Source organism: Empidonax traillii, unplaced genomic scaffold, assembly GCF_003031625.1.
Source record: "Empidonax traillii isolate 1590-97213 ecotype Southwest subspecies unplaced genomic scaffold, ASM303162v1 scaffold853:size531304, whole genome shotgun sequence".
Lineage (NCBI taxonomy): Eukaryota > Metazoa > Chordata > Aves > Passeriformes > Tyrannidae > Empidonax > Empidonax traillii.
In genome coordinates, this window is record NW_020956046.1 from 491,460 (window position 1) to 515,099 (window position 23,640).

At 36.5% G+C, this 23,640-nt stretch overlaps 1 protein-coding gene across 1 annotated transcript in view; it reads right to left on the minus strand.

Annotated features, from left to right (window-relative positions):
* Positions 1-903: 903 nt before the first annotated feature.
* YAP1 (Yes associated protein 1) overlaps positions 904-23,640 on the minus strand; it is a 37,153-nt gene continuing 14,416 nt past the window's right edge. Inside the window, exons 3-7 of the mRNA XM_027902230.1 lie at positions 17,245-17,426; positions 15,645-15,692; positions 5,965-6,095; positions 1,927-2,039; positions 904-1,281 (exon numbers count right to left, since the gene is read on the minus strand). Coding sequence (XP_027758031.1) covers positions 1,043-1,281; positions 1,927-2,039; positions 5,965-6,095; positions 15,645-15,692; positions 17,245-17,426 — 713 coding nt within the window. The 3' untranslated portion in view covers positions 904-1,042. The remainder of the gene's footprint in view (positions 1,282-1,926; positions 2,040-5,964; positions 6,096-15,644; positions 15,693-17,244; positions 17,427-23,640) is intronic.

A 23,640-nucleotide genomic window follows, 5' to 3' on the forward strand; every position in this document is an offset into this window, starting at 1 on the left:
TACAACACAGTATTTTAACTTTTACATTGCTGTTATCAGATTCTAATTCATAATCTTGCAAACATACACGAAAAATAAGCCACTGGTCATAAATTCTAATGATTACATTCAAAACTAGCCTTTAAAAAAATTAAAAAGTTACAGGCAAAACATACTGGTTTATGTACTCACTAGCTTATCAGGCTACAATAGGCATGTTGTAAGTATAAAAAAGCAGACAATTCAGATTTAAATAAGACTGTGTGAAATCAGAAAAAAAAACGTAGATTTCACTATTAAAAAAACCCCAAGAACACCTATAATTACTTCCCATCCTACAGCTACAGTTAAACCAACTAACAAAAATAATCAAAGTATTGTTGACAAACGAAAGTTAGGCTAGAGTATGTGGCAACAATCAAAGTTCATATATGTTTCTATGTAAAATGACTCATGATTTACTATAACATATGAACAAGAGCACTTCATGACTAATGAAAGAGCTACTAGTAGAAACATTTAATGCCAAACAGTCTTCAGCCCTCCTAAAAGTTGTATCTCCAAATCAGTATTGACTTCTTTTGACCAGATACATCATTTTTGGCTTGTCACCCGAGTATGTCATGTTTTACCACTTGTCACAGGCAGCAGGAGACAACTAGCTAAGCAAACTACAAGCAGTGACATGCAGAAATTAACTCTCAAGTCTGAGTACTTAGATAAAATGATATGCAAGCGCACACTAGGACAGAAGGAATGGCATTCGTCATCCATATAGGCTCATCATCCCTCCCCACCCCCCTTGAACAGTAGTTGCAACAGCAATAGAAAAAAATCAAGATGTCTGTTCTTCAGAGTCAACTGTGGAAAAAAGTCAGCAATATATAACAGCAGCGATGGACAAGGAAGAGCAAACTGAAAGAATCTTGTTGAATATTTGTTCATTTACTTTTTCTGAACATAAGCCAAAGTGTGCCACACTGGCTTTTTCTGAACTTCAGATACAGATGTCCTAATCTCCTTAGATCCTTCACAGACTTAGAATTCAGTCTCCCTGAGGCCCCTATAACCAAGTAAGAAAACTCTCTTTATCTAGCTTGGTGGCTGCCAAGACAGATTCCATGTCATTAAGGATGTCAGAGCTCAAAGCCTCTTGCAGACTTGGCATCAGTTCTTCTCCTTCTATATTCATCCCATCTCCTTCCAGTGTCCCAAGGTCCACATTTGTCCCTGGAATGGCTTCAAGGTAGTCTGGGAAACGGTTCTGATGGGATGGTATGTTACTTTGGCCGATACTGTCACCTAGTTATAACACAAAGTAAAATGGATATTAAATATACTGGAAGTACCAAACCTATAATTTAACAGGACAACTGGTTAAAAGGTTAATCATGTACCTCTTGCATTATACAAATAATGTGATTCATAGAAATCCATCACAAAACCCAAAGGTAACTTCAGTGCATGCAGATGCACTAAGAACATGTCTTTGTTTCAAACCTTCATCTACACAATCCAAACCTCTTCAGGTCTTTGAAGTCATTTAGCATAATTTGATTTTTACACTTAAAGGAAAAAGACAATACTACATCAAATACAGTTTTGGAGTAGTATTAACAACACTGGACAAGGTACTATTAGCTCTGAACAAAAAATATTACTTTAAAAAGCAAATTCCTTATAACATACTCAAATTCCTTATAACAATAGGACTGATACTGTTCATGAGCAATCTCCCATCCTTCCAATACAGTTGATTACAAATATGTTTTTTATCAAATCTAACCATAATATTTCTATTACAGAAATAGGGGAAATAGAAAAAATAGAAAAAGGTATAAAAACAATGCATTAAGTATCACAACTTCTCAGAGTTGCTTGTTTTCATTGCAAATGGATACAAGTATATTAGGAAAACATGCATTAAAAATGAACACAAAACCAGACCTGTATCCATCTCATCAACACTGTTCAGGAAGTCATCTGGGGTTCTGGGTACACTGTAACTGCTCATGCTAAGTCCACTATCTGTGCTTTCATCTCTGGAGTGATATGTTCCACTGTAACAGAAGAAAGGGAGAAAAAAAATTAGGGTTTTTGAAGAAAAACAGAGGGTTATTGAAGAAAATAAAATAGATGCTTGTTTTTAACCAATTCAAGGGCTTTGTAAACATTGCTGTCCTGAGAAATACTCTACTATGATAAAAAACCTGAAGCCTTTGTGTGGGTGAGACACCCGGGTTGTATTTTATGCAGACCTTTTCCAATTAAAACCATATTATTTAGATTCGATTTAACTTGATGAGAGCATACTCAAGTAGCTTTAAGAAACTGCCTACTTGTGTTCTGCATAATTTTAATCTTTTCACACCCACCCACCCACAGCTAAAACCATTGGAAGCATATCAGATAGTCTGTAATGATTATAAAAAAAAAAAAAACAATGGTAGTTCACCCTTTCATGCTCCCTTTATAAGGATATAAAGGATATCCTTTATAAGGATAAAAAAAAATATTTCTAACTACTAATGTCCCCATGTTTAATCAACCACTGAAGTATATTTTTAGGTCACTGCTGTTATAAATAGTTGGAAATCCTTTAGCAATTCTTCAATTGCTTCCCACTGCTGCATTACTACTTGTTCAGTCACACATGTCAAGGCAAGAGAGTGCTCTAATATAAATCAATTACTGGTACAGAAGCCATCCTGTAAACAAACCCTACTCAGAATGATCCTGTTGACAGAACAGTTAACCAAACTGATGGCATGGGGCCTTACATGCACTCACTTTCTTACTGCCTTCTTACTGCCAGCGCAGCGAGCAAGACCAAGAAAGCACAGTGGGAAATTTGGGATGGGGCGGGGAAGCTGGCCAGCGTATTGAGTTTACATAGCAAGGTTTTGGTAGCGAGGGGTCTGCAGGGATGTTCGCTGTGAGAAGGCACCAGGAGCTGATCTGACGTCTGACCCAGCTGGTTCCAGCTGGCTACAAAGTGGCCCAGCTGCCCCAAGGCTGAGCCCATCAGTGACACTGGTGCTGCCTTTGTGATAACATATTTAAAAAAGAGTAAAAATGCTGAACAGACGGGAGAGAGGAGTGAAATTATGAAACAGCCCTGCAAGCACCAAGGTCAGTGCAGAAGGAAGGGGGGCAGGTGCTCTAGATGCCAGAGCAGAGATTTCCCCTGCAGCCCAAGGGGCAGACCATGGTGAGGCAGCTGTGCCCCTGTAGCCCGTGGAGGTAACATGATGGAGCAGAGATCCACCTGCAGCCCCTGGAGGACCCTGTGTTGGAGCAGGTGGGCATGCCCTGAAGAAAACTGCAGTCCATAGAGAGTCCAAGTTGGAGCAGGCTCCTGGCAAGAGCATAACATTACCTCCCTTCCCCTGCATCTCCTAATATCCAGTCTTCACAAAATATTTTAAAAATCTGTATTTCTTCAGGTTGGGGTAGCATTCACTGAGAATCCTTACTGATTTTCCAGCCTGCACGCTAAGTGAAGACCAATCTCATTGACTGTTCTAATTAGCATCTGAAGACATACTGATACTTCTCATAACATGCTTGTGAAGTATTAAGTATGCGCCTTTTTATTAAGTATGAAGAACCAAAGTGATGATGAACAGCTATTCAACAGTGGATGCCAGTAGAATGCCACAAGCCATATAAATATATAAGTATTAGATTTCATGAGGACATCCTTACTGTGCAAGAAAGGAACTTAACATTTCTTTACAGTTAAATCAAAAATATTTCTCTTTTTTTAGATTGATTTAAAAACAGAATCACCACACATTTGATACAATCCTAATAAATAAACTATTTAAAACTTTTGTGAAAAAATATGCTGGTTTACTTTATGGGACAAAATACTAAAAACAGAACTGAGGCTATGCTGAACTAAATCACTTTTGCGGAGAAGGCTTTTTGGCTGCTGCTCTCACACTTGGAATGTCCAGCACTTCACTTCAAATCACTCCTTAATACACGTTTCCTCTTTCTTCCAAAAGGATTTCTTCGTTTAGTAGTCATGCCACCCAAAATTACCACATTCAGCTAAACAGTATTACCCAAAATAGAGTGGATTCTTCTTCAACTAATAACTATTAAAATATGTGTATACAAAAGAAGGAATACCAATTTAGGAGTTAAACAGGGAATTACCATACTACCAATATAAATCTAGCAGATAAAAAGATATGAACAGCGTGGTAAATTAAAGGTGAAATAGTCTAAGAAAATCTGCATTGCTGAATGACCCATTCAAAAAAATCAAATATGCCACAATGACAGGAAGTACTGAAGATAGCAGGCAGATTAGTCTATGTAAATGAAAACACTACTGCACATTTTCTCAAACTGCTCCAGTGCAGTGATTATTTTCTGAGATTCTTTTTTTTTTTTTAATGATTTTATTATATAAGCAGTGGACGACCTAAACTTCAGGGCCTAAAATTAGGACTGTCTCACCAGGAACAGCCTATAAAGATAGAAAGAAGTATTTCCCTAAGTCTGTACTTTAACATAAGGAATACCAACAAGAACTTTAAGCAAAACTACTGGGCTGCTGTATCTAGTTCAGGACAGCAAAGCATTTTCACAAACGTCCTTTCTTAAAAATCTTTCCCATAACCATATGACAGAATTAAATGAAGTGATGAACATACAATAACCTAGAAGAAGACAGTGCTCAGATCAAAATGCAAATTAAAATATTCTGAACTCAAGTCAAGTACACATTTTTCATATTTTGCGTGGGGTAAGGGCTACAAAAAACCCCCCACAAACCCAGTCAAACCTATATGCAACTAGGCAAGCAGTACCTTTTTGCACTTTACAGTAAATATCAACCTGCCATGAAATTACAAAACATGAATTTGCCCTTTCTAGCTTTTGTCCTGTTTGTAGCTAATGGCAAAGATCCATCACTTTATATTTCATGTGTATAGACTCACAATGGATAAACTCCATCAGCCCATTGCTGTGGCCATTTGAAACCTGAAGATGCATTTCTTTCAGAAAACAGGTTTTGAAGACATGAGGACCTGTATGTATGACGGCAACAGCCTTGCAAAAATTCAAGCTAGTATGTTACTATAACACCATCATCTATCTATTGAGGCTTCTTATACAAGAGCAGGTAAGGTTTAACATTTCTTGTCCTTTCTGCTCCTTAGGGCAAGACCAGCACAGTTGCAGCTCACATGAGATCTCAGGATGAATTCCATTGGAGGATAATTTTTTGTTAGAGGGAGGGATTAAGTTTTCCAGTCATATTTATCTGTGTAGGCGATAAATTTTCCTGAAGGGATTACCCAAAATACACATATCACTTATCTCAAGCTCCAGCAGTTCTTCCAGAGTTGTAATGTTTAGTATGAAGCATTTGCAAGCTGTAATTTGAACAGTATTTCCAGCAGAACAAACACTCCAACTCAGAGGGAATAAGGAAGAAGTTACATGAAAAACTGGTGTATATTGCAAAATTCTAAATCTTGAATTAAAATACCCACTTCAAAATAATACAGCCTTTAAAATGAAACATGCCACTATTTGCAGACCTAACATTAACAGAGTAAAAATACTGCTAAATACTTGAAGTAGAGGGAAGGGGTGAATGGAGAAACTTTAAAATTAACCTCAAGGTGTAGTCCTAAATGTGCCTCACAGTTCATTTGATCTCACAGCAAGCTATTCACAAATTCTTTGAGTCAGTAATTTGAAATGACTGTTAGTCAACAGATTATGCAGAGGCAAACATGTTATGACTTTGAATAAAAACCTTCCTACAAGTCTGAACAGACTACTTCCTCCCACAGGAGACAGCTTTTAATCCTTAACTTTTACTAGACTTGCCATTTAAGGAAAGATTCATTTACAGCTGTGGCTCTTGGCACAGACAGATGTTCAAAATAAACTATTACATGTACCAAACAGAATTTTAAATCAAATTTTTTTTCTCTAGTAGCTACTCCTACAAACCTGTTAAGAAAGGGATCAGAACTATTTGTAGTCATTGTTCTCAGTTCCTGAGACATTCCAGGAGATGACACGGGGTTTTGAGATCCACCGTCTTGTTCCATTGTTGGAAGCTGGCTACGGAGAGCCAATTCCTAGAACAGCAGGAGGGGGGAAAAGAGAGATCATGTTAGGCATTTGAATGCACTTTTCAGATACACAGACACATGACATTATAGATAATTGATGCTTTTACTGCTTCTAGTTACAAGAGTTAAATGAAATAAAATTTCTGAGGACAAAGCAAGAATCTGTCCTGGCTTCAATGACAATGCAAGTTCCACCAGTAATGCCTAGCATTACAGAGACTGCATTGAAAATGTATTTATGGATACAAATATCTGTATATCTACATAAATATTTTCTAGTTCATTTCAATATCTTTTTGCTAAGTATATTCTTAAGACCAAAAAAAAGAATTGCTAATACTATTTGACCCCAAAGGTATGTCTGTCTACCTCTATCGATTAGGACTTTTTCCTCATTTCTCTTGAATTCTGATTCAGTCCCTGGTTTCCTTTTTACCTTTCTTGTTTCAGTCAGCAAACTTTCAAGTCTTCCCCATTCACCCTTCCTGTTTGAGGCATGCATTTAGAAATTTCTGACTGATCAAACCTATTTGAATTGTCCCACAAATAAATCCCAAAGCTCTTTAAATCTCTAGTAATTTCTTCATAAAACTTAAGACACTGCTATTCTAAAGTTACAAACCTAGATTACATACACATTTTTGCACATCTGACTGTTCACCAGTTTGAACCAAACCATCCATAAAGCTTGTCATTAGTAATTAATGAAAATAAGTTTTAACACAAAATACGCGAAATTAAAGGTGGATGGAGATAAGCAGCACTTAATGCAATTTCCAGTGACCCCTCTCCCCCTTTTTAGACAAGTAATCAATGAGTTAAATGTGAAAGAAAAAATAATAATTTTCTTCAAGTAACTCTCCTAAAACATTGTCAATGGCTCACCATGACTGAGTTTTTTTAATATAAAGACTGGTAAACAAATCTATTGACTATCTTGCTACCATTATTAGTAGTATGGGATTTCCAGGTTGTGCCTGGAAAGTTAATCTCAGGCAAAACCAATCAGTGTCAGTCTTGACAGTGCTCAATATTTCTCATTTGTCAAGTGAGAGGTCTTCATCCATTCTCAATGACAAGCCTAAGGACTACTGTACTGTACACTGTTAAAATATAAAAAAATAACCTTGTCCCCAATTCTTCTTCAAAGTGATTTCTTTTTTAAAAAAATTGAAGGTTATTTTATTTTCCAGCAGACTGTGCTGAATATCCCGCCTGGCTCTTTTTTTTTTTCTTTTCTAACCTGCATATGCTTCACTCCCATTACTGTGGATTATTATTACATATCCCTTTAATACCAAGTTTTATGTCTTGTACTAGAAGATTTTCTCACTACACTTGATTAGGTCTTTGCAGAAAGTGTACAAACACAGCACTGGTTTTTGTGTTCATCACACCCAACTGCCTACTTTAAGTAAATCCAGTCCCCTGCTTACCACCACTTACTTTGCTACTGTTCTAATAAATAGTAATAATGTTCCTTCCTCATTTTCAGATCACACAATGTTAGGCACTTTTTTATCATTCATAAAGGTTTATCCATACAATTTTCATTTGCTTATGTAATAAACCCAAGTGGAAAGCCTATATAATGAGGTCTTACTTCATAGCTAAGTTTACAAACTTGTATCAGTCACAAATTACCTGATATACAGGCAGACTAAAACCATTTAGAAAAAAAACCCCAAAAGTCTTAATTCCTGGAATGCTTCCCAAAAAGCGATCTGAAGAAGGCAGAAGGTTTTAAAACAGCCATTGTAGGGGTGGCTCAAGAACTGCTCACTCATGCTCTGTCCTTTTCCCCTTCCCTCTTGGTTTGATCTGTACACTGCATCTTTATTTCCTTGAGCTGCAATCCCTGACTGGGATGAAGAGGAGGAGCCAAAAGCGCCGAAGAGGCTTAATCATACACCAGTGCCACAAAGAGTAGTAACAAAGCAAAACCTACATGGACTCATTTCTGTATTTGATGCACTAAAGTGACATTGCGTGTCACTGTGTGGTAGGCCTGGTCTTTTCAAGCAGCACTGCCTCTTGATTCAATAGTTGAGAGAGTGAGAAAAAGAGACAGAAGGGAAAATCCACATGTCCCTTTTCAAGAGCTGTTGACACCAGGAGAGAAAAAACCCCACAAATTCTTTTCTGTTAATCGTATTTCACTGAAGGTCCACTAAAAAGAGTTGTATTAAGTCAGGAGAGACAACTGTATTTTGCCTATTCTTTGGCACGTACAATGTAGTCCAACTAGTATTTTTAAAATTAGTATTACTTTTACCCTTGTTTCAACAACACTGCTAAAAATGTAAAACTACAACTATTTTTAACTATTTATAAGTAGCATTACTGATACTTATTTGGGAGTCAGAAGCACTTTCCCTTTGAAAGAATGTTATTACATTAGTCATTTTAGTCATTTAAGTCATTTATGTCATTCTGGGAGTCTAAAAGAGGAAAGAATTACCAAAAAAGATGAGCAATTCAGAAACAAATACACAGAAATTTTTAATCATTATGTAAGATAAGCAGTTTCCTGCAAGCCCTAAAGAGCATATTAAGACTATTTTTCCTAAAAGGTGCATGCAATGGAAACTGAAGTTGTGTTGCTTGAAGAATGGTCTTTTCATTTCTCCTTCTTTATAAAACTGATTTGCAATAAAAAAAGTTATGTGTTTCCTATACTTAAAAAAAATGTATAGAAGGGTACAAGCCTCTCCAAGCTCCAAACAGAGCAATGTGAACTCTAGGCTTTTAGTCCATGCTTTAAAATATATCCTTTATTAGAAGTATTTAAAGTCTGGAGGCAAAAATAAAACCATGACAAAACCCTGGCTTAGATTTCTATAATCTGATCTCATCCTATTTTTGTAAGTATGTCAAACGTTTTTTAAGTACCTCTGGGAAAAGATTAGTATTCCTATCGTTAAAACAAAAACTGAATTTTTTATTACAAAAAGACCAAAATGATCTGTCATCTCTTCAAATAATTTTAAAAATAAGGTCAGCACTGTGTAGTTTATCTGGCTCACCTTATCCATGTTTTTTTGTCATAACTGCATACAGATTAAGTTTTACATGCAGTTCCAAGGTCATTCACACCATGTCCAAAGTAACTTTATAAAAATACCTTTTTCGGAGCATTTTTATCTTCATGTGCTTTTGAGGAAAGGCAGATGACTCCCTTGTGCAATTCATTTATCATATTCTTACTGTATCAAACATATGATACGCTACTCAATTTGAATTGATATATGCTTTTAATTGGTTTTATCAATTTACTTTAAGAGTGTCAATTGCAACATTTCTGCCCCCAGTCACTGCTTGACTATCAAATTTTCCACAAGCTTCCCTGGCATGTGAGAGAAGTTTTAGGGGAATGACAAGACCACAACACTTATAGACACACTTAGAGCACCAGTTTCTTCTTCCTTTTAAATGTTTGCATTCTTGTGATGGCCACAGAGTTACAGCACATACAGAAAACAAATAAGGAAGACACACAGACAGATGAAGACAAATGAGCTCAGCAATGATACCTTATGCAGTTTTGAAGAGCAAGGGGGAAACATATTATTCAGTGTTGCAACTGTGAAAACCAGCAAAATTAATTTAAGAGGTGATACTCCCAGAGTGATAATTAATTCTATTGTATACACCTAGAAAAGAACTCAATGCTATGTAGAGCACAATGAGCACAGATAGGGCAGCATAAAATGGAACAGACTTTTTTAATGGAAGTCTGGCTTCCGGTCTGATTTTGCAGTCCTTTGCTGTGCCCCTGTTTCATATTCCTCTTAGGGTATAAAGCAATAGCAATAGCTTTATACCCTCTCAGTATTTATCTGCCCCTGGCTCCACAGCACTATACCTGCCCTGCTGAAGTGTTTTGAAGCTCTGTAAGGCAGGTACCTGTCAGCAGGAGTCAGAAATCAGGAAGGCCAAGCACAGCTGAATGGCCTTCCTCTACTGCTTGTTATTCACAGCTATCTCATACTCGGTCAACATGACCTGTATCTTCTGCTGCCCAATTGCTTTAGCAGTACTTGTGTGATTAAGTTTTGCAACAGCAAGCACTACTGGTGACTCTAAGAAACCCTCTGCAGTGAGCTACAACTCCTACGTGTCCTGAAGAAATTAGAGGCATAGGCAATGAAGGCAGTTCTGTTTTACTCTATAGACTTCAAGACAAGGTGTTTATCCATAAAGATCAACACTCATGAGTAAGCAATACAATTATTTTGTTGATCTGTAAAGCTTAGGTGTTGCAAGTCCAACCAAGGGCTTCTGAACTTTCAAATTACTGATATAACACAAATATCTTTCCTACTGGGTATCTTCCATCTACTGATGCTCATTAGCTTCCACAGCGTATGAAACTCAAACTCGCCACAAGAACTAATAAAGTTTCACTCAGATCTATGATTTTCAATAAGGAAAGAAGCTACACTGTTTCAGGATCTGAATAACATTTAAAGCATTTAGTTCCCAAGATGGCTGAACAACAGCAATATTGCTTTTGCAGTAAAACTGGCTGAATCCCACATTTTGTATACTTTGATGGCAGCCAGCATACACTGCCTCCCTATCCCCCAATTCAGCCACACAGGACTCCCTTTCAACAACTAAGTTTCTGTCTGCTTATTTATGTCCAATCATGTATTTAAAGCAGTACCTTAGTGTATGCTCCTCAGAAATGCCAGAGATTTCAACAATAATGAGGTCAAGGAACATCTCCATAATTTCTACAGGACATCCCACTCCAAGCTGAAATCCTTGATGCTTTAAAAAACGTTCGGATTTATTTCACAGTGTTTAGAAGCAGCAGAGTTTGTTAGTCAGGGCAAAGGAAGATCTCGATTTCTTAATCACTGTGGGTCAACACAGTGGGCAACTCCAAAGTGACTTTCTACTGATAGTTACAGATGGCCTTTGACTGTGTATTCTTACCCTCCCTTCAGCTGGAACCAGCATTTTTGTATGGCCATACATCAAGACGAATCAGAAAACAGATCAAGCTGAAAAATGTTTTTTTTTTCTGAGAGATCAGATATTTGATCTATCTTGCAGTGTAGCCATACCAGTGCTTCAGCTAATAGATTATGCAAAAAGGATGTTAAATACATCCTGTTCTGCCGCCTTATTATTTATGGCAATCACTGGCAGACATCTTAAACTGGTGCAGTTCAGTTTGCCAGAGCGTGTCTACCAGACCTCTCAGCAAGAGGTCATTTTATTTAAAAGCAAATACTTTGCTTAAAAAAATACCACACAACTCCTCAGCTCCGGTCTTTAGCCCCTGTTTAGGATGTCTCTAGCCAGCTGGCTAAGTCTTTTTGTGAATTAATTTCTGAAGTCATGGCACCGCACAGGTGTGCTGCGTTATGTGTAAGCCTCATGATACTCTGTAACAAAGCTCTGTGCAACTGATGCTGTGTAAATGACAGGTACTTGATAGATTATCTGAACTAACCTTTAGCTACCTAAAATACAAGTGCTTTCCTAGAATCAAATGCTTATATAAAGATAGTAAGCTAAGACTTGTTATTACATTCTGAATTTACTGCCACAGACTAAAGGAATCAGTTCATTAATTACAAAGATTTTTGGAAGGTAGTCCAGTGAATAACAACAGTTTGCTACCTAATGAAGTCAAATATTCTTGCTAACTAAAGCGTATCAACGGTTCAATGAAAGCTGAGATAAATAAATGCATACAAAGTTGATTTCTGCTTCCTTGGAATCTTGGTATTATATATGCTGCTCTGCTCCCTTATCTTCATGACAGTTCTGTAGTAACAATTTCTGTCCACTGTGCTAAAGAAACATCTAACAAAACTTAAACCACAAGGGATAAAGCAAAACTTAGCAGTAGTAAAAAGAGCTATCAAGCAATTAAAACCCAACAAAAGGGTCACAAATAATACCTGATGTTTTCAGTAAAACTTTCAGCCTCACTAACATCATGGAAGTTCCAAGAGTACAGAATTCAAGACTGCACTTGTTTTAAATGACGCCTTCCTTTCTTTCTAAATGATGTCCCAAATCTGACAGTAACACAGCTTTGTATCGGTGTGCACGCGAAGTGACTGAAAAAAAATCTTTTCTTGAAAAATACCTTATCAACTGGACAGAGAATATGAGAGGTAATTCATAAAATATAAAGGACAAAAGAATAGAGATAATCAACAGAGAGCACATTCCAGGTATGCAGAACTACCAAGAAAGCACCACAAAAGTAACAACAGAAAGCCAAGCTGGAAAGCACAGCTGAACAGAGTAGCAGGGAACCAGGGCTGTACCTGGTTCTCAGAGACCTCATTTCAGTGCTAGAAACAAGCAGTAGATATGGAATGAGCAAGCATATACACAGGAAACTATCTCATAAATGTCTGTGTAGTAAGCTGATCTTATTATCAAATACCTTGATATTAGCAGCAGATAAATAATAAATCTTCCAGTCTTAGCACAAGAAAGTACTTCGCACAACATCTAAGAATAATGCCATCAGTGCCTCGACATTATTTGCCTCTATTTCTTTCCATCACACACCAGAAGGCAAGAATTCTGTTACTTAATATGTGGTCAACTTTATGACATATATAATAGTTGATTGACATCCGCTCTAGGTGAGACATTATTGACAACCAGATGCTAACTGCAGAAAAATGGAAGGAAAACTACTGGGGATGGAGAGAATCTTAAATCATTCAATCTCTTAACTATGGCAGATAGGCATCTTTAAGGTTTCATAAATAATTGATAATGAAGAGTGTTAAGTAACTGGACAGATGCTTGGTGTTTTCAAACTTCCTGGATGTATCCACAGTTCTTGTTTACACACAGTAAGTCTGGAAATTACACTTTTTGTTACAGATACCTTTTACTTGGACATTTTTAGAATTACAGTAAAATCCTCATTCAAACAAGAAGAGTCTCTTACAGTGCTTGTTAAAAAAGATGAAGCTGAGCAATTGTTTACTCTTTCCAGAAGGTGCTAAGGCCTCCATATACAACACCTGGAGTGTTTGTGTCACTACAGTACAGTACAGTATCATGGCAGAGAGATAAAAAGTGGCAAGGACACTATGGTCACTCAGTACCAAAAAAACCTGACCATAGATAACAATACACCCATGGTACCGTATCCAAAATGTCAAGAAGGAAGAGGATGTTGGGCTAGATGACCTCCACCAGTCCCTTCCAACCTATTTGATTCTGTGATTTAGAAAAGCTCAGAGATCCCATTCAAAGTTAAGGAACATTTCTTGGATTTTTTTATCCATATAAACCAGATATTTCATTAGAGACAAGCTTCGAGAATGCTGGTGTCACAAAATTTCTTTACAAACAAAAGACCTTAGTCTTCCTCGAATTAAGAGCACAGAACATATGAAGATTTTATTTTCCGTATTCCTTAAGAGAACATCTAAAATTTACAAAAGAGAAGCTATTCTTCTGTCACCAAGCACAGCTTTATCATCATGAAAGCAGGTAATTCTTCCAAACTTCATTAATTTTATTCAAAAAGAAAGAAAGGATTTGTCAGAAAGAAAAAGCTGACTGAAGAAATGTTCATTCTTTCTACAGATTTTTCACAGATTCATTAGGTCATCTATGACCTGATCAGATGTACAGATAATAATAGCATCATGGGAGAAGACAGACAATTGTTTCTATAGTACAAGGCCTCAAGAAGCATTTAGAGAACAATTTCCAGAAGAAGTTCTCTAGGCACTTTCTTCCACCTGTGGCTGCTCAATACATTATTGAAGTGACACATGAAAACACAAAAAATACATTTTAGATGATACAACATGAATAATCTAGAATTACAGAACTTTTAAGCTGACATGATTGTCTACTTTTCTATCCAACAGATCACTCAAACACACCTTAACTCATTAACAAGTGTAGATTAACAAAACTGATCCCAGGCAGGTGACTATATAGGTGAGCCTGGTATGAAGGTAGTTTAAATGTAACTGCAATCCTGATTTTTGCACAAATCCATTAATCGGTTCCCATGCCAAACCAGAATGACCACTACATAGGCATTTAATGAATTATCAGTATAGGCCATTTGAGTTTTGGCAGCTTTTTAGAATTTAAAGCCAGAACTTCAAGAAGTTCCAAAAATCTCATCTTACAGAGTTAAGTATGGAACTGATACCAAAGTTCTCCATTTGCTGCATATTTCTGAGTTGGCTACAGGAAGAAGATACTGTGGAAGAATGATCAATTGTATGACAGAGCTCCAGGCATACAAGAAAACATAGAATATTCTTTCGGCATTCAGTAAGAAAAACATCCCTTCTGAATGACTTAATTATGCCAGAAGATAAGGTGTTTCCAACTGGTGTGGAGGGGTGTCCTCCTTTGTTTATTCTCTTGTATACCCACAATTCCTAAGAATTTTTTTTTCTCCTCTAAAACAGTATCTAATATTGGTTGACAAGATCATTATGTGGTTAATGCTCTGTAAATAAATCAAGTTATTACATCTCAATTAAAATGCTTACGTTTAAGAACTGCACTGGTACTGCCAAACAAGAAAGTATTTTTTCCAGGATGTCAGCACTCTTTCTAAGGTCTGAGGTTCCTTTTCACAGAAGTAGTAACGTACAAATTTTGTGGTATGCTTCCAAACACAGGATACTTTCTTTTATTCTGCTTTTCCTGCCTAGTGCATACAGTCATTTTTCTTAAAACACAAAGTACAATACAAGCCAATATAAATATTGTACTAAGAACCAATAGATTAGGAATACTGTTAGCAATAGCAAACGTGAAGCTCTCTAAATCTATACATAAATCACCCTTTCAGAGATTCATTCCCTACTCAACTTCTTTAGAAACTAAAGGACGACCACGTTAACCTGTTTATTATGCTTCACATTTTGAACAATTTTGTTTTGGTCTGAGCTTGAAAGGCTTTCCAGAATTGTTCCAATATGGAAAATGTACCAGTGAAAGAGCCTGTTAAATGGCAAAATGGAATAATTACATATTAAGTATTATACAATTGCATAGCAATTATTTTGTTAGTCTAACCTATTAAGTAATTCTGTTACACTGTGCATGCTCAAAAATTATAAATATTTCAAGTGACTTTTTATTAACTAATTACAGATATCCTTCTTTAAGATCATACCTGTTTAAACAAACTGATAAGAACATTCACATGAACAGTACTTAAAAGTCACTAACTACTACCTTAGATGGTTTCTTTTAAATACACATCTTGATGACAACAGGACTGGAACAGCAGTATCCTCAAGACTGCTAAACAAGAATGTTGTTTTCAATGCAGAAAAATGTGCAATGAATTCCTCATTTGCTCTTAAATATTGATATAAAGTTGTGGTAATGCAGCACTCTTAAAAACAATTTTAGGGTCGTGACCAGAAACGTGATTCAAAAATGTGCATGGCAGCGCTTGGTTTTGTTTGTGTGTTTTTTCTGTTTTTAGAATGCCTTCATGTAGCAAAAAGTTCCCTGCTAGCCTAATTTAATGCTTTCACTTTTCTAGTTATGCTGAAACATCAGTTAAGAGCCTACCTGATGTTTTGGAGAATTTGCTGTGCTGGGATTGATATTCCGCAATGCCTAAGAGTAAAAATAAGATGGATAAAAATTACTTTAGCTGCATGGTTTACCTATGCAGGCTGTCTTACAAACACCATCTTATAGTATCAAGCCCCCAAGACAGGCCAGATGAGACAGGATAAGGGAGTTAAGAAACTATAAAAATCACGACACAGTGAAACAAAACTCACAGATTTACCAAGGATGCGTATTTGACAGATAAAGCTTAACAGCTAGGGAGAACAACATGAAGAAAACTGGCTGTCACCTGGTCCAAAGTTAGTCAGGTTCTCAATGACAACTGAGGCAAGAAGACAATTAGAAGGCCTACCTAGAAGCATGCTAGCGCAGGGTAAAATGTTTTTTTGTGGATTAATTGCAAAGCAGGAACAGCAGAAGCCCAGGTGCTGAAGCAAAGAGAAAGTCCTGATGCCACCTTTGCAATGTAGTCTTACCTAAAGTACTATAAAAAGTAACGGCTGTAAAGATGACCCATCTTACACCAAGAGATGCTGAAGATTCCTACAAAACAGGCCTTGACTACAAAGGGGATAACGGGAGTCAGATTCCAGGACAGAATACTGCAGGTGATGAAGAAAGAGAAAAGCTGTCTTTGAGGACATTAAGATACTATCCTCTTCTGATACAAGGCCCATCACCCAAAGTGAAAAGGATAAGATTTTAGAAGGTTTTCCTTAAAGAAAAGATTAGTGCTTTCTCTGGCAGTGTCAAAACCCCCAAGAATACCCTAAGTATCTAGCAAAGATGGTAGCTTTCAGATCCAACATTCAGATCCAACATTCAGATGGAAAAATCGAAGTGGAAGGCTTAGAGTCAAAAGGAGGTCAAGCCCGAATTGAAAATCCAGAGATTGCAAAATCCAGTCCTACACTTTAACACCTGCTACACTATATTCATATAGGAGAAAAATACTGAAAGGAATAGCTTGCTTTATTATGAATTTAACTTTTTATGAAGTTTGCCTAATTATGAAGTTTGAAGTTCTTCAGTATACGAAAACCACGGATTCAAAATGCAGCACGACTGATTCAGTTGTTCCATGCTCGCTCCACTGTTGAACAGGTAAGATTTTGGCAACAAAGTGTCCCCCCTTAATGTATCTTATATGAACTTTAAAAATACCTCAAAATACTGCAGACCGCGACAGGTTCTAAAACTTTCTTCCACTTAAAAGGGAGAACACTAAAGCAGCTGTGGGATCCAACTTTTTGCATGACTTGGAACTCAATGAATATGAAATTTATCCTCAAGAGGAATATCCAATCACATCAACAGTCCATGTTGTCATCCTTTTTAGTTTATGAAACCTGTTCTCAGAGAGTTCTTTTAGAGGGAGGAATGAGGGAGGAAAGCAAAATTCTTCAGTCTGATAAGTCAGATACTTTCACTACCAAGCTGATATCAGTAAGAGCATGAATTCAGACCTTTCTAGATCTCAAAGCTTTTTGTACAGTCACAGGTCTTTAAGACTCACTGAAACAACAACTTAGCCAAATCAGAACATAACATACAAAAGAAAGAGTGGAAGTAGGTGTCTAACCTGTGGCCTCACCTGCCGAAGCAGTTCTTGATGCTTCAGTCTCAGCCTTTCTTTCTCCATCTGTAGCTGCTGAAGTCTCATCTGTTGCTGCTGATTGGAGCTACTCCCACCCATCACACCACCCTGGGGACTCTGAGGAGCCAGAGGAGGTGGCTGTTTCACTGGAGCACTTTGGCTGATTCGCTGATTCATAGCTAAGGAACCAAAACAATAAACATTTAAAATGAAATTCAAACAACTACATGCAAGGAAAGTATTATCCATAAAAGGCATATATTAAAAAATTTATATGACAAGCCATGACAGTGCAAAATAGGCAGCTACACTGATGTTCGAAGTGTGACATGTATGCTCATGTGTGAGCAATCAATGTGTGTAAAATTAAAGCAATAGTCTCCTGTTTAAGAATGCATACTTGTTCTAAAGGCTTCTGAAAACAGTTAAATATGTAAGCTGGTGAAATATTCAAAACTAGTAGTAAAATATTTCAGGTCGAATTAGAAGGATCTCTCTTCTTCCTAATAAACTATTCTTACTTTAGACACAAATACTACAAAATAACTTCTTTTATTCATGTGAAATCTTAGAACCATTTAACTCAAGAACACACAGAATGACAAAATGGATCATCCTACTTATACTGAACTACATCTAGTTAAAGTTTAATTTAACTGGAATTTAAATTCTTCCCATTGTGGTGAAGGTCACACAGTGAGCATTCACATCCATGTCACATCAAGCTTTTAGTGTTACAGACTCTATTTAGAGCTTCTTGACAGGCAAAATTAGAGCTGGTACAGAAATGGTAGATGAATTATACAGCCATAACTACTGACATCAACATAGGAAGGATTTTGCTTCATTTTCCTTTACCCCACAGCACTATGCAATGCATCTTTTCTCAGGAGTGGAGAAGAAAAAGTGTCACTTTGTATGCCTAATGCACAATGAGAATCCATCTTCCCCCATAAAATCAAGGTCTAAGATAATTTTATTTTATAAAATAATGCATGACTGGGATGCATCTACCAGACAGGTCTGATTTCTCCCTCATATAAGACCAGTATGGGTAAAGTCAATAGAGTTCCCACAGTGAAACAGAGGGTTAGGAAAGGCTGACCGTATTGCAAGGACAACATTTCCAAGGGCTTTCAGTTTTGGAATTAACTCTCCATCATGTTGTCTGTAATAGCCTGAATCTGTTAACATTCACAGAATGCTACAGAATGAAACAGTGATAGGAGAATGGTAGGGATTTATATTTTTTTTCTGGGAATGAGGGTTATGGTTTATGGAAACATAATAAAAAAAAAAAAAAAAAGGAGAGAGCTTCTTTTAGGTGATTTGGGGCAAAAAAACCCCATCTGTTGAATTAGTTCGATTTAATGTTCTCATCATATAGAGGATTCCTGGAACACTAACACTTCTAACTGCCATAAGAAAGGAGAACTCTCATAAAGAATTGGTATCTTTTCCCTGAAAAGCCCTTCAGTCTCCACTGTCCATAAGCTTTTCTCCCTTTTTTCCTTGCCACAGCTCACCTTTCCATTGGGAGGTAATATATGAAGAAAAAATGCCATATACTAACTGGAGTAATAACAGAAAGGAAAACCAAAAACAAAAAACCAAACCAAAACAAACAAACAAACAAAAAAAAACCACCACCAAAAAAACTAAAACAGTAACAGACTTCACTCTTCAGTCTACCCTTTCAACTAATCCACTGGTCTAGCACAAAATCAATAGTCTAACAGGCAGATGGGTCCCATTTTCATGAGTCGAGTCAAGTCAAAATAAAATGGTGTCAAATAGCTTGAAGTAATTTGAAATCATATTTTATGCAGTTACTAGTGAGAGAGCCTCATACATACAATCGCTAATAAGATAAAACTTCCTGTAAAGGTAAGTGAACCAGCGAGAAGGAATAGAAACTGAATCCCAGTGCCAAGCAGAAACAACGAAGTGACTACCAAGGGCCGGAGGTTCAACTCCAACCCACAAGTCCCATCCTTATCACGTGTGGAAAAAAAACAGTGAGCAGATGAGATTCCTGTGGATCAAAGCTTAAAATCAAGCAGTTGATGTGATGAGACACCCAGCATCACTTCACCATCAGAACTGAATTCAGGAAGAAGTTGACCAGAATCAGCTAATTAACCACATTTCCTATTCAAGCTGTGGTCTCTAAGGCAGCAACAGGAAGACTGGCCCATAGACACCAGAAAATGTTAAGCAGCAGTTCAAACAGCTTCAACAGCTGTCCTGTAAGGATGTGGGCAGTGAACTTTTAATTACATGCTCCAGGATCTCCACTGGGCAATGTCTCCTGGAAGACTGACAGCAATTAGACCTACAGTTACCAAATTAGGGCAAAGTTGAAGCTAGAGAAAGCAATGCAAAAAGAAACGCAGCCCATCTAGCAGCTCTAGGCAAGCTAGACGTGACATTGCTGGAGTGGGGAACATATCTCCTTCCTTCTCTCTTTTAAAGTCTGGAACCAGGACCATGCCTTTTGCTTTATATATCTTACCCTCTTTCAACTTAAAAGCAGTAAAGAAGGAGTTAGTAGGGAACAACAGAAAACAACAGCCTTCTCCTGCTGTTAGTGAATTCTGCAACTCCATCAGAAGTTTGTGCTACCCTTCAGAAGCTCCAGGATTCAAACCCTGATATTAAATAAGATAGAAGGTTGGTTATAGTGGAAAGTCAAGAGGGGAGGAAGTTAGAAAATTACAATCACATGAAAGAAGCACACCTAAGTTAAAAGCAGACTACCTAGTTTGTAAACCAAAGCTGATAAATGTCAATTTTCTTTTGCCTTTATGGTTTAATCCCCAATAATATAATCATGGTTTTGGAGTCCTGCCTCAATGCAGTTCACAGCCAAGTCATGTTACAGATAACCTCATAAAAATTTAACAGTGTCTAACCTTAGTTAAACACTTAAGTGCAGTATCAGTAACATTCCTTCAATATGTTATGATTTTGTTTTTCCTGAATGCACCATACAAATATTTCCCTACGTCGCTTTTATAATAGAAATAATTTGTAAATAATTTCCTGCTCATGCCATATGCTTCATATTTTATATACGTGTATCTTTCTGACAGCTCCTTGTATCATTCCTGTTCTCTCTGACCACTGTTTGCTCCATTCTTCTAATCTACTGACTTCACAACAAAAACTAGAAGAAAGAAATCATGTTTTTTTGACATTTTTCATTTTAATCCCTCATCCTAGATCCCCAAAATGCTTTCTAATGTCTATTTTTAAAGTAATTTTGTAACTGAAAGCATATCTAAAACTGGAATATCATAAGATACTGAGACTTTGGTGTATACTTAATAGTCATCAATAAATATTAGAGAAAAACTTAATGAGATGATTTGGCAACTCTTCGGAAACTGAACCTAAAACTCCAGTTTCTAAATTATTATTAATCAAGTATCCATTAAAAGGATGTTTCTGAACATTTTATTATTTCAAGAATGAAAGTGCAAAGATTTCAAACTGATAAGACTTTAAACTGTCCTCAGAACAGATCATGGAGATGTTTCTTTATATGAGTGAACTATTTTTAACCCTGAATATAAACTAAAAGTTAGGATATTAAAAGAAGATGCAGCTAACTGAATTTCATTGACTTAACATATCCAAGTGAAGAACCAGTGAAAAAAAACCCCAGCAGTAATAACAGAGTGATTTTCAGCCACCTTGGTGATTACACAAGTGCACAATCTTTAAGGGAAAGAGAAAGAAGAATGTAATTTTTTATCATTTCCAACACAATATTTAATGAAAAGAGGGGAAACACATCTTGTTTCTATGACAGTGAAAAACGAGGGGTTTAAAGCTTGTTGCTGTTGCTTTGGAGTTGTTTTTTTTGTTTGTTTGTTTTGTGGGTGGTTTGGGGGTTTTTTTACATTCTCAATTCTCCCTTACTTACCATGGATGCAACTGCAGAGATCTACACTCTAAAGAACACACTTATCAATGTGATCTCAGATAAGCACATTTTATTTTTTCCACATCTCATGGTTTTGTGATGATCCTGACACGTACAGCTCTTTTTAAGTACTTTGAATTCAAAGGTGAAGAGTTTCATTTTATCTGTTAGCTATACCAGTTTTCTAATATATCCTATTCCTTACCTTCCATGGCTATGGAAAGCATTTAAATAAGGGTCTCTGCACCCACACAGTGGAGGCTGCAAAGACCTCACAGGCTGAGCAGGAACAAACAAGTCTTTCTTTCTAGAAGAGGGGGATTTGAGGGAGGAGGGGCAGACAAGTTAAAAAACACAGGCAATTTAAGACAATAAAAAAGATCTTGTAGTCCTATCATATGGCTTAGCTTCACAATCTGCAGGATATAGTCACTTGTAATTTCTGCAATATGCTTTCAAGAACAGAAAATGAGTGGTCTTCAAATGCTACAAATTAAATGTTCTACTGCCCAAACTCAACAGCAAAAATGCCTCTTCTGTACTGCAGGAGATAATACCTGATAGTTATTGAAAACAAATTTAGACTGTTGTCTAAATGACAAAGACTAGAGAAAAAAAAAAAAAAAAAAGGGAAGAAAGAAAGAAACAAACCCCCAAAACCAAGAGGGAGAAAATATTACCAGGCATTGGTGCTAGAGAGAAAAGGCCACAGCTTGTTAACAACTGAAACATAAAAGGCTAATTCTCTCCCAAGATTCTACGTCAATTGAAAATCACAAGTCCCAGGGCTTGCAGTAACACTTCTTTTTCCCTATGGAGAATCCCATGCAGAGGTTGCACCCTTAATGATTAATAGGCACAGCTGAACATTTGATTTTCTTTCTTTCATTGTAATTCCACCCTTCAAAGCTAAACCTAATTTTAATCTGCAAGATTAAAGACATTATTTAGTTGAACAAACAACAACAAAAAAGCTCAGAATTTGAGCATATAACTGACTGTCCTTAGTAATAAAAATCAATGTTTTCATTGGGGGAACTAAAAAAGAGAACTTGTCCACTTCAGCTTCATTTAGAAACCAGATATCATTTTTGTCATTATGCATAATTTTTGGCTATTGTCAGGTTTTTACATGGTGCTAGTTTGCAACTACAACAAAGGTAAAAAATCCTCTTTGAATACATTCAAACGATCTGTGAAGAAAAAAAGTTACCAGCAGGATTTCAAAGAGTGAGCCTCGGAAGTAATAAAAACATGTTCCAAGTGATGCTTTAAGAGAGGCTTGGAACAAGAATTTGTTATTTAATCAAGATATAAGTAAAGTTTCTGGATTGCATTCTTTATAATGCATTGTATATTACTTTAAGGAAATCCCAGTTGCAGTTTCATAACGCTGCTGTTATAAACCAATCTAAAAATTAGCACAATAAAATATTCCATTGCTTTCAGTCTCAGATTAATTTTAGAATCCTGGAGCTTAGACTATAGGGGAAACCTGAAACAGACTCTGGGCTCAATTTACTCTCTTACGTGGACAAACAGATTAGAGTCTTAGGTAAAAAGAAATACTCACAGATTCCTGAGGTGAACTTTTGGTTAAAACAAGATCTACCCAATGAAAGTATTATTACAGAAGCATGTCCAAACTACAGATTGGTTACTCTACATTTACTGATTACTTGCACTCAAACGAAATCAGTATTTTTCTTTTTGTTCTACTACCACTATTGCACCAGCTGGTTAAAACAATTTAAATTAATTTAAGTTACTTTTCTTTGATAAAGCTGTTATTGTTTTTAAAATTCTTTCTGTATTCTAAAATGCCAAGGTGCAATGGCTGGATTGACTGATCATGACTAAGACTCTACAGCATCTGCACACAGACTATTAACACACTGGAAACTAAACTGGAGTAAAATGCTTTATCAGGTTTTTTCCCCAGTATTAATACTTATAAAGGACTTTCACTCAATGTATGCCAGCCAGAAAGGCAAATATAAATAAGATTCTGAAGTAAAGATTTTTAAAATATTTGACTTTATTTTTAAATCTTCACACAGAATGCAACTACGTAAGACACTGCATTGGACAGATTATGGGAAGAAAATGTGATGTAATATCATCTCAGTTTAAATTATATGTAAGAAATGGAGAAGTGCAGGAATCTGAGCTCACCAAGGCCCCATGTCTGTTCACTGTGTATCTGGAAAAATATATTTAATGAAAGCTAGTCTACATTTTAGACCAAAGTTTAATCAGCAAAGGGTCTACAGAAGGGTATTAGCTGAAAATAGTTTTACTGGTTAATCACCACATAATACTTCCTGGGTTAAAGAGGCCAAAAACCTTTCTTTTAATGCAGGTTTCTTCCAATTTATTTTAAGAGAACAAGCCCTGTGTATATGCACATGAACATCTATATATTTTTTTAATCTCTGTCATAAAGCCATTAGAAATGATTA